General features: G+C 38.4%; 2 protein-coding genes across 2 annotated transcripts; both read left to right on the top strand.

Moving 5' to 3' along the window:
* The first annotated feature begins 8,611 nt into the window (after positions 1–8,611).
* LOC149132280 (protein ZBED8-like) lies at positions 8,612–10,442 on the top strand. The gene is made up of 2 exons (XM_089364885.1): positions 8,612–8,644; positions 10,050–10,442. Exons 1-2 carry the CDS (start codon positions 8,612–8,614, stop codon positions 10,440–10,442), a joined length of 426 nt encoding a protein of 141 aa, XP_089221011.1.
* A 712-nt stretch (positions 10,443–11,154) lies between these two features.
* Positions 11,155–11,502, top strand: LOC106878323 (protein ZBED8). The gene has a single exon (XM_014927517.3). The coding sequence runs from the start codon at positions 11,155–11,157 to the stop codon at positions 11,500–11,502; it is 348 nt and encodes a 115-aa protein (XP_014783003.3).
* The last annotated feature ends 229 nt before the right edge of the window (positions 11,503–11,731 follow it).

The raw sequence follows: 11,731 nt of genomic DNA, 5'->3' as shown, positions 1-11,731 counted from the left end.
CGCCTTGCAAATGAATTTGGAAATAAATATTTACCACAGTTCGTGGCGTCAAGGGTACTATTTTTTTTCGGCCCTGAAATAAACTCAGAAGAATTTCGCAATGACCTAGAGCAGGAGTTTTCAAACTTTTTGACTTGCGGACCCCTTTATATTTCAGGCTTTACCTTATAAACACTTATGAAATTTATACATAAATATTTGCTTAAAATAACATATATTTTTACATTTATTTATTTAACAGTATTTAACAAATAGGTTTATTGTCAATTAAACGATCTTGATTAAAAAACATATATAAAATCAAATTACCCATAAAAAGTATTTGCTGTCCACGGACCCCCTGTCTTGTCCTTGCGGACCCCCTGGGGTGGACGTAATAGACTCACTCCCTCCCTCAAAATAGCAGGCTTTATGTCAAAATTTAAAATCAATATTTCCCTATGGTCAGACGTTTTTCACGACATATTTTGGAGATAGGCGTAGGAGTGGCTGCGTGGTAAGTAGCTTGCTTACAAACCACATGGTTCCGGGTTCAGTCTCACTGCGTGGCACCTTGGGCAAGTGTCTTCTACTATAGCCTCGGGCCGAGCAAAGCCTTGTGAGTGGATTTGGTAGACGGAAACTGAAAGAAGCCCGTCATATATATATATAAATCTTTATCGGTTGAGTCATCTTCTATCTTTACCTTACTAGCATTTACTAGTTCTATTATGTTATAGTATTATAACATATATCATATATTTTGTGTCGACCGTGCGACTCGTTAAAAGGAGCCTGTTTCCATTCGTCACCATTTCTCCTTTGGTTCGCACGGTCGTTCTCCACAAACTGGTGACCCAGACGTGATCCTGTTCATGCAGCCCGACGTGAATCCAACGTGCAGCCCAACGTGATTCGAACACGCAACCCGACGTGATTCTGTTCACACAGCTTCACTTAAATGGTGACTAAGTGCCAGATATAGGACCAACTGTTCTTTCAGTTTTTTTCACTATAATTATTTCCTGTTTCGTCTGCTTTGTCTTTGACAAATCGACTGGTGCGACGCTATGTAGTGAAACCACCTCTCTCACGGTTATTTATTTACAAATGCGAACGTAGCAGGTAACAACTCTTTCCCGCCTTGGACCCGGCGGTTGTCCATCACCTGACTGACTCTTATTTGCGCGGCAATTGTCTTTAGTCCTGTTCGCGCCAGGATGCAAACCGACCAATCGTGGCCATCTAATAAGGTCACGTGAGAGAGTGTTTTTCTGATGCCTTCTGGAGCCTCCTTGTAATTATAAATAGCCTGCTTTATCCGCGCCACTTTGTCGCGTCTTCAGATCTTCTAATATCTGGTCGTTGACCCCACGTAACACAGCCAGCCAGTTTCCAGCGACGACATCAGCACCATCGTTCCACTGTTTACTACAACCTTCGTCCCCAACGTCGCCAACGTCAACATGATTTCTCCACGTACACAAGCAACCGCAGCTTCTCAACCCTGTTTGTGTGAATTGCCTCACCACGAATTAACAGCCAGAATTCGACCCCTGCGAAAGACCATCTGTATCAAGTTGCCCGGCCCGGTATAGAAGCCTCAACTGCACGACAAGTGACTTAGCTCTGCCTCAACGCCTAAACCTCTTATATACAGACTTTCAACTACTGTGTACTTTAACTGAGAACTGGTATTTCACATCCTGGTGTCTGGACTTACTTTTGACGTCCTTATTACAGACTCTTTTCGATCCTCTGTATCTCTTGCATTAACATACATATATTTGTATACACACTCTTTGTTTACATGACGGCCTGTCTTATATTGTGTTTTATTATGTCGCATTCACTCACACACAGACATACAGTTTAATGCTCTAATAAACCTTACTGTTATACATCTTTACCGGTTGACTCTCTAACTTTTCCTTACTGGCATCTCCACGTTCTATTATGTTATAGTATTATAACATATCATATATTTTGTGTCGACCGTGCGACGCGTTAAAAGGAGCCTGTTTCCATTCGTCACCATTTCTCCTTTGGTTCGCACGGTCGTCTACACACACACACACACACACACACACACACATATATATATATATATATATATATATATATATATATATATATATATATATATATATATATATATATATATATAAAATTTATAAAGAATATTCCAAAGGAATATTTTATTGAACTTATATTAAGTGCTCTATTACTTTGAGAATATATATATATATATATATATATATATATATATATATATATATATTATTAACAATATTCACAGGAAATCAATATTCGAATTTCTGAAACATATGTTTTATATGACACAATAATCATTTTGAATTATAATTAAATTAAAATTAAAGATATATAAATGTATATAAAAAATATAAATGTATATAAAAATATATGCGTACATAAATGTATATAAAAATGTATGAAAGCCTAAAATGCATCTTTCGATCGTTTCACGGATATTATTGCCTTTATAATGTAATCTAATATATACAAGCATATTGGCAATAATTCCGCTCTTCAGAGATGTATAAAGTTATTATTATATATGTGAAAACGAATGGTATACATAATAAAATATGCTATAGGATGATATTAATCAAAATATTAAAAAATATTAAGAATATTAAAAATATTAAAAATAATACTGTCCTTTGAGAATTTGTAAATCCATTCCCTCATATAATTTGGAGAATTCATATTTTTCGTTTGTAGATATTTTATATGATATACAGTTTTTGATGTTGGTATATTTTTCAGAATATTTGAGAATCACAGTACACTATTGTAGTGGAGTCCATCTTGTTAGATTTATTGCGTTATTTCGCAATAATTAAATATATAATATAATATTGGTAAATCCTATGAATTACATCCAATATTTAAATGTTCCATCCACTGCATATATTTCTAATTTTTATTTTATTTCCCACAAGGGGCGACATAGAGGGGACGATACAATCTGATTTGGGGTCAGATGAAACGGATGAATTTACAGAAACATGCATTTAAAAATTTTGGACAATGAAATCGGAATAAAATCGAATGATGCGACAGACCGGAAGACATTACGGATGGAGTGATAAGGCGGGTTTAGTACGGACCCCGCCTCGCCACTGATAACTGAGATAAGTCCTTCGTCTCATTCATGCGGTTACATTCATTCGCAACTTTCGTGCTACACTCTTCCATCGACTCTCAAACATTTTCGCAGTCAGGCGTTTCCTCTCTAGTTCTACTTTTCTTTTGAGGTGGAAGGTGAAATAATTCACCAGTGCAGAGCTAGATATGAAAATGCCTGACTTTATACCTTTCATCCTCGTTTTCCAAATAACCTGTCTCGCAATTGCTACCACAGTGAGAAAACAAATCTTACCTTCTTTCTAGAGGAAATCCGGCGGGTCAATTTTTACAATTGATTCAGTCGATAGCTGTACTCTTCTAGTACCTGACAACAGTTGTTCAGCACATACCCACACCTCCGACACCTGCGAACATTGTACAATAGCATGCGGGACGGTTTCCCTGTCCCGCCCGCATCTTGGACAAGTCGGAGGGTCGGCGCCACCATATCTTGCGAGTTTGTCCCGAACAGGTAAGGCCCCTCGGTAACATTGCTATGCCAGAGACTTCTGAAAATTATCCAGGGTCTTCGGCCCGAATGTACGTCCGAATAGACTGGCCAGCTGATTATCGTCGAGACCTAGGGTTAGGGTTAGGGTTAGGGTTAGGGTTAGGTGTCATCACATTTCGCCTCTACAAGCCCTCTATAGAAGAATGCGCTGGAACCCCCACCGCAAGCATTGTAAAAGCGACGGAATAGCAGGAGTGCCTTGCGACACTCCGTGTACCATGTACCCAACTTCGATCTTCGATTCAACCAGGTTTCCAATCCGCCGAAACTAATGAACTTGGGAAACATTTGTTTCACCAGCGGAGACAACACCCGTTCACCATCCAGGTAGAGCGAAAGATGCCTCAACCTCAGCGCATGTTTGCGCATCAACAGCCAAGGCATCCCAAGTCCACCCTTTAACAGTTGTTGGCAGCAAATAGAGCGTCACACAAACGGTCTCCAGCTCTTCCACAAAAAGCGGAAGAGCTGTCTTTCCAGCTTGATTAACCACGAATCGGGACAAGGAACGACGGTTAGGCGGTAGGTGATGACCGATGCGATGAACACATTGGCTACCTTCACCCTCCCTTTCAGGGATAGCCACCGCCAAGACCAGGTCTTGACTATGTGGGTCACCCTGCTCGATACCTCGGCCCAGTTCTTCTCTATTTGGAGGTCTGGTCCAAACCAAACTCCCAGCAACTTAATCGGTCCCTCCGTCCAACGTCCCACGACGCTATCAGGAGGCATCGACTTGCCTCTCCAGGTGCCGAGCTGCAAGCCGACTGACTTTTCACGATTAACTTTTGCTCCTGCCACCTCTATGGCCTTGCCTACCCTCTGTAGGTGATCCATTTCGGTTACGATGATAGTGATGTCATCCGCGTAAGCAGAAACCGATTTTCCACAACCTGGCTGTCTCGGAATGCCGCTCAATTTTCGCAGTAATGGCTCAAGGGCCATCACATACAATATCGGGGAGAGCGGACACCCTTGACGAACCGAGCGTTTGATGTTGAACGGCTTCGATAAGAAGCCGTTCACCCTAACTACCGAGTCGATGTTGTCGTAAATCTCGATGATCCACCTGAGAAAACCAAGACCCAGACCGAACTGCGCCAGAACGGACACCAGGTAGCGATGGTCAACCCTATCGAACGCTTTTGATTGGTCTAAATGGACCAGTGCCCCACCCTTGCCACCACCATTATTAAACCCTTCTAAAGTGCATCGTGTAAGATGGAGATTATCCTGGATGGTTCTGCCGGGAACGGCACATGTCCGTGCGTCCCCGATCAGACCGTCCACTACACGCGCCAATCTTTTCGATAACACTTTGGCCAAAATCTTCTGCGTTTAGCAGAGTGATGGGCCGAAATTTATCAATGGAATCCCCCTTGTTCGGGTCCTTTCTGACAAGCGTCACCACCCACCGGCGCACAGATCTGGGAATAAACCCATTCTGCTGCCAGTTCGCGTAGACATTTGCCAGTAGGTGCCCGAACAAGTCTGGCATACTTTTATACAACTCGTAGGGTAAACCATCCAGTCCCGGCGCCCCACCCGCGCTGCAGTCCGCCATCGTCTCAATTTCTTCCTCAGGTGTGATCGGCCCTTCACAGCTCTCCGCGTCCCGCCCCGACAGACGCGGCAGCCCGGCGAGGAAGTCCGTTAGGTCCCTCCTGCTATCCGGCCCGCCGCCCCCATCGAAAAGCTGGGCGAAGAGCTCCTGAAAGGTCTTACACATCTCCTCGGGTTCGTTTATCAACTTACCTTGTTGGTTCGTCAAAGATCCAATTGTAGCATCATTGCCACGTTGGGCTTCCACCACTCGGGCCCATCCTGCAGCCTTGGTTCCCTCACAACCCATAGCACGAATTCTAGCCCTGACAATGCAACCCATGTGTTTGGATTCGAGGTGCTGGTTTCATGCCAGTCTCTTGACCTTCATCTGAGTCGCAGAGCCAATTCTCATTGCTTCCTCTAATTCCTTAATTAAAACTGCTTCCCTCCTACGCTCTCTAGCCACTAAACTTATGCTATATCTAACAGACTCAAATTTAATGGCTCGTTTGAGGGCATACCACCATTTATTATTAATAATGGCGCCGGTTAATGCCCTCTGAATCAACAAACTAATCCGATCTCTTTACTCCTTAATCGCCAAAAGGGACGTATTAAGTTTCCAGTAGCCGGAGCCTCTAGTATATTGCTTATCTATGTCGAGCCTACAAGTGATCATTTTATGATCACTTGTAGCTGACTGGGTAAAACTGTGGACACTTAGCTATATTTCTATCTACTTTTCTAAATAACACTCTATCTATGTATGACCTGGAAGATCCGTCGCTACTTGACCAAGTCCACATTGGAGCGTTCGGAAATTCCAACCTATAAGGGTCTGCCAGCTCAAAGCGGCTTAGCAGATCCAGGAAGCAAGAATTACCTTTTCTAGTAGTATTTGAGCCATCCACTGCATATATTTCATTATTAAAAAATTTGGTTAGAATTGAGATAATTATATATAGAAGTTAAATTCAAATTACGACAAACGTAAATAAACAAACGAAGTTTGCTTTTAGAAGCGTTGAGATGTCTTTAGAAAGTTAAAGAAGTGATTTTTTTTTTTAAATTCTCAATCGCAGAATAATGCTAATAATATAGCCAGTTTGTCGTAATTTGAATTTAACATTTGAGAGCGTCTCATAAAGCGAGATTTATATATCTTAATTTGCAGAGGAATTTGTAGTGGGTAGTTTAACTTAATCGGTCAAAGCATCGTGACATGTAATCACGGGGATGAGAGTTCGAGTCCACAGCTAGCCACGTACACTTTTCTCTCCAAATATATACATATACACTCATATATATACGTACATTTTATACATATCAACACAAATGCGTATACAAATACACACATGTGTTTTTTTTCTATTCTACCTTGTTTTTGGATCTATTATGATATTTAAAGGCTTTGTAGTACCTATGTTTACATGATGATATCGCGTCTGACTTTCTATTTATTAAATTATCAAATTTATATAGTAATATATGCAGTGATTCTAATGTACATAAACGGCAATTATTTGATTTATGTGTTTATGGTATGGCAGAATCTATTATTGACCAGTCCAATTTATAAATAATTTTGTTTTTATTGAGTTTCTGTATATATGTGGCTAATGAAGTTGTATTATTATTTATATTTAGTTTAAATGAATGTATATGCGCCAGATATCTTTGTTTAAAATTAATAGAACTCCCTATGTATACCATTTTATGTGAATTATCAATTATTGTGACTATGCATTTATATACTATATTAAGTCTTTTACAATTGCCTTGTAAAAGACATATTTTTTTATTTTTACATGAGCAATTTTTATTGTTTTTATATATCTGTTGTGGTGAATAGTTATTATTATTATTATTATTATTATTATTATTATTATTATTAAAAAGTCAAAATTAAAAGAAGAGTGCCATTTGCTATCTTGTGAACAATATTTCGACATCTCGCGTGTCTTCCACTGGTTCAAAAAATAAATTTGTCAATCTACTTCATTTTGGTTAATATAGAAAGGATTGAGGTAACTCCTCCTGAAGATATAGAGTCAAAATTAAAAGAAGAGTGCCATTTGCTATCTTGTGAACAATATTTCGACATCTCGCGTGTCTTCCACTGGTTCAAAAAATAAATTTGTCAATCTACTTCATTTTGGTTAATATAGAAAGGATTGAGGTAACTCCTCCTGAAGATATAGAGTCAAAATTAAATTATTATTATTATTATTATTATAGCATATTTTATTATGTATACCATTCGTTTTCACATATATAATAATAACTTTATACATCTCTGAAGAGCGGAATTATTGCCAATATGCTTGTCTATATTAGATTACATTATAAAGGCAATAATATCCGTGAAACGATCGTAAGATGCATTTTAGGCTTTCATAATATTTTAATCGAATTATATTTACACTCACTTACGCATACATTTTTATATACATTTATGTACGCATATATTTTTTATATACATTTATATTTTGTATATCTTTAATTTTAATTTAATTATAATTCAAAATGATTATTGTGTCATATAAGACATATGTTTCAGAAATTCGAATATTGATTTCCTGTGAATATTGTTAATAATTTTATTAATAATATAAATATATATATATATATATATATATATATGTATGTATGTATGTATGTATGTATGTATGTATGTGTGTGTATATATGTTTGTGTGTCTGTGTTTGCCCCCCTCCCAATATGCTGGTGTGTTTGCGTCCCCTTCACCTAGCTGTTTGGTAAGAGAGACCGATAAAATAAGTACTAGGCTTGCAAAGAATAAGTCCTGGGGTTGATTTGTTCGAGTAAAGGTGGTGCTCCAGCATGGCCACAGTCAAATGACTGGAACAAGTAAAAGAGTAAGAGTAAACACGTATATTTAGAAAAAATAATGATATTGAGATTAATCGCTGTGGGGATACCCTCCGCTTGAAATGCGGAGCAAAAATCTAACTGAAGATTCTAATTGGTCTCCATTAAAAACTATATTCACCTCTATTTAACTGTTAATTTCCATAAGGATAAGGTTTCTGAGAGATCATCCTTAGTTTTGTTTTGTTACCGCCACCACTACCACCAAATATTCTAATTTTCAAAGTCTGCTCAGGTTTCAGTGCTGTAATCTTGTTTAGTAATTCTCTCATCACTACTTCGGCAAGCACGCTTATGTCATGCTTCGTTGAGGAAGTCTATTAATACCGAAACATGTTTGGAGTTGTCTCCCGTCCTTTCTGAAATGATTAAACTATTTGACTATTTACTGAGCTAGTGCTAACCTATTTTCACTGCTTTAGAATTTCTAATAAGATTTGAAAAGAAAAAAAAAACGAGACCAGAAAAATACTACTAAATTAAATGTTAGCTATATTATATAAAGTTTGGTAGAGCGTTAAAAAATTCAGGATGACTGAGGATTTAGTAACTGAAGGTTTCTGGGTAACGAGACAAGAAATTATAAAAGCCCGCATATCTGATCAAAATTAAACATCTACGTCAGGCAATATATAACAACACAGGGGGTGGGGAGCGAATAAATTTTGCGATAATTTAATAGCTTAATTCTGCAAGAAGGAATAATGACTAGGCTAAATTTATTCAAAGTTAGTCACCAGAAGATCTGAAAATCGAGATCGAGCGAGCTTTTGCCCTTTTACTCGACGTGTGGTTTCCGTCCACGCTGAGCTCGCCTTGGGACAGAAAATGAATGCATGAGAGCGAGAAAAGTTGACCGTGACATTTAAAAACATGTTTTAACGTAAGAGATGGTTGGTAATGAAAAGCATAATATCGAAAAATATCAATGCTAGAAATAGCAGTGAAAATTTCATTATATCTGTTCTCGGTAAAATGAGTTAAGAGTCATTTTATTAATATAAAAATTATTTTCACTAAAAAAAAAACAAAAAAAAACATGCAAATAGGAAAACGAAGGAACATGTATTTGGATAACATGTGAGTTACCAATAGTATTTACTTTTCGTAAGACGAATATTTAGGCGAGCAGCATCTTTTGGTTTTTTCATCAAAGATTGTTCGTCCTAGACCAGGGGTTCCCAATCTGGTCTATGTAGGCCACTAGGTAGTCCACAGGAAAATCCAGGTTGTCTATAGGAAGATTCTGATGGTCCGTGAAAAATTTTCTGTGGTCAACCTGAAGAATTTAAATTTTTCCGTACTCGCACATGTCGCGCAAACGAAATATGCCTCATCGCATATGCGTGAGCACATACGAGTGCACTCATTGCCTGTTGGACGATTAGCTATCGAATCATACACGGACATGTACCAGACAGGTACAAACGCGTACAATCGGATCCACGTTTGCGCGCATTTAAATCACACAAAAAGTTGTGTGTTCTCGGCTGGTCAACGCGATCGTATTTTCTACCTGTTTTTTGAATTGAGGATTACTAACGAAACCGCAGTTCTTACAGCTTACCCAACATGTCGTATTATCTCTCCAGGTACGTACGCAAGTGTTAGTCTAATTGTAATCTGTAGAAATTTTACTGTCAGTGATATGGAAAAACGTTCCCTTAATTCTCCGTCCATCGACTCAGAAAAAAGATTCTGTAGACGATATCACGAAGATTATATCAAATATGGTTTAGTATCTAGTGTAGAAGATCCTTTTTTTTTTACCACAGTGTATTATCTGCTCAAAAGTATTAACTAACGACTCAATGAAACCCTCGAAATTGTATCATCTACAGAAAATCCATCCTAGTTTATTTGGAAACCCAAAGGAGTACTTCGAAGAATACCATCGCAAAATAAAAATGTCTCATCTTCATCGCTCAAAAATTTCCTCGTCCATACTAACAACCGTTCTGGTCTGCAGGCATCCTATAACATTTCGCTCATAATAGCAAAACAGGCTCGCCCACATACCATTGGCGAAGATCTAATTAGGCCCTCTATACTTGAAGCATATAAAGTTGCTGTTTCGAACGCTGTCACAGTTTTAGCAAGCATTCCACTTTCAAACAACACTGTATCTTCCAGCATTCGTGAAATGGCCGAAGATGTCGAATCCATAGTTGTAGAAGACTTGCGACTCTGCAGATTCTCATTGAAGGTGGATGACAGTACTTTTGACAACAAATGTGTTGTCCTTGCCTTTGATCGCTATGTGAAAGGCACCACAATTTGTGAAAACCTACTCTTTATGAAAACCGTACTGAAAAAGCTCGGGAGAGACAATCTACAATGCAGTTATGGATTATCTTACTAAAAATGGCATTGATCCCCTCAACCTCATATCAATATGCACTGACAGAGCACCATCTTTGATTGGCAAATCCCAGGGTTTTGTTGCCAGATGGATAGAATTTAATCCCATCTTCACAATTCATTGCGTTTTCCATCGAGAAAACCTGATAGCAAAAAGAAGCGGAAATAATATATTTTCTGAAACCTTAGACTTAATTGCTTCCGCAGTAAAAAAAAATCAAAAGATCTGCTCATCAAGACAGGCATTTTCAAGAAGCTTGTAAAGATGAAACGTTCAACCGTCTGTTGTATTCGACAGATATATGCTGGCTATTAATAGGAAGTTGTCTTGGACGTTTTGTGGCACTTTTCGATAGAGTCATAGAGTTTCTTCAACAGACTGATCCACCTATGACAGCATCACTTTCTCAGAAAAGACCTGTAATTTTTTTTATTTACATGAAATCTTTCAAAAACTTGATCTCAATATTTCTGTACAAAAGTAAAACATCAACATTGTACGAGCCAGGCACTTGACAAGGGCGTTTGTGAATAAACTCGTTCTTTGGAAACTTCAAATTGAAGATCTACTTTCTGCAGTTCGCGAACTTAAAAAAACTGTTGTGCACAAATATATAATCGGGCATCTATCTTTCCTTCGCGAAAACATCATTATTCGTTTCGAAGATCTTTTGGCTTTAAATATCCCAATTTTTGTGGACTCTCTTCACACAATGTCTATGAACGATATACTTGTTCAACCAGAACGCGTTCTGATGGAGCTATGTGAGGCGACGGTAGATGATAATCTGCGCAAATCGTCTGGAAACAACTGGGTCGAGGCTTGGTTGAATCATTCTCACGAATATCCAAAGCTGTTTGAACAAGTCGAGCCTTTTATTATAAATCTCCCGACATCCTACCTGGCTGAAAAGGGATTTTCCCTTGTCCTCCACTCGTTCACGAAGCAGCGGAGGCGTTTGAACCTTGATAACAAAGCTGATTTGAGAATTCGCTTGAACCAAAAAGAGCCTAGGATTTCTCAGCTTGTGGATAAAAAGCAATCCAAAGGGTCTCACTGAAGGTTTCTTGACGTTTTCCCCGACGACTTGTCGCTCACATTTTTAGGTTAATTCAACTTGTTATATTCCCTCAAACGTTTACACGACCTTTTGTACTGATCCCAACTTCACTCCGCACATTTTTTAATTTACCCTTCACATTGTTATATTGTAACTGTACAGCCTGTTTTCTGAATAAAAAGGGGTGTTTTCTCAAAAGGGGGTGTTTTTCAGTAATCTTTTCTATTCG

This window comes from Octopus bimaculoides, chromosome 16 (genome assembly GCF_046866305.1).
Source record: "Octopus bimaculoides isolate indiv1 chromosome 16, ASM4686630v1, whole genome shotgun sequence".
In the NCBI taxonomy this organism is placed as follows: domain Eukaryota; kingdom Metazoa; phylum Mollusca; class Cephalopoda; order Octopoda; family Octopodidae; genus Octopus; species Octopus bimaculoides.
Note: the sequence above shows the minus strand (reverse complement) of the source record. Positions and strands in the feature narration are given on the sequence as shown.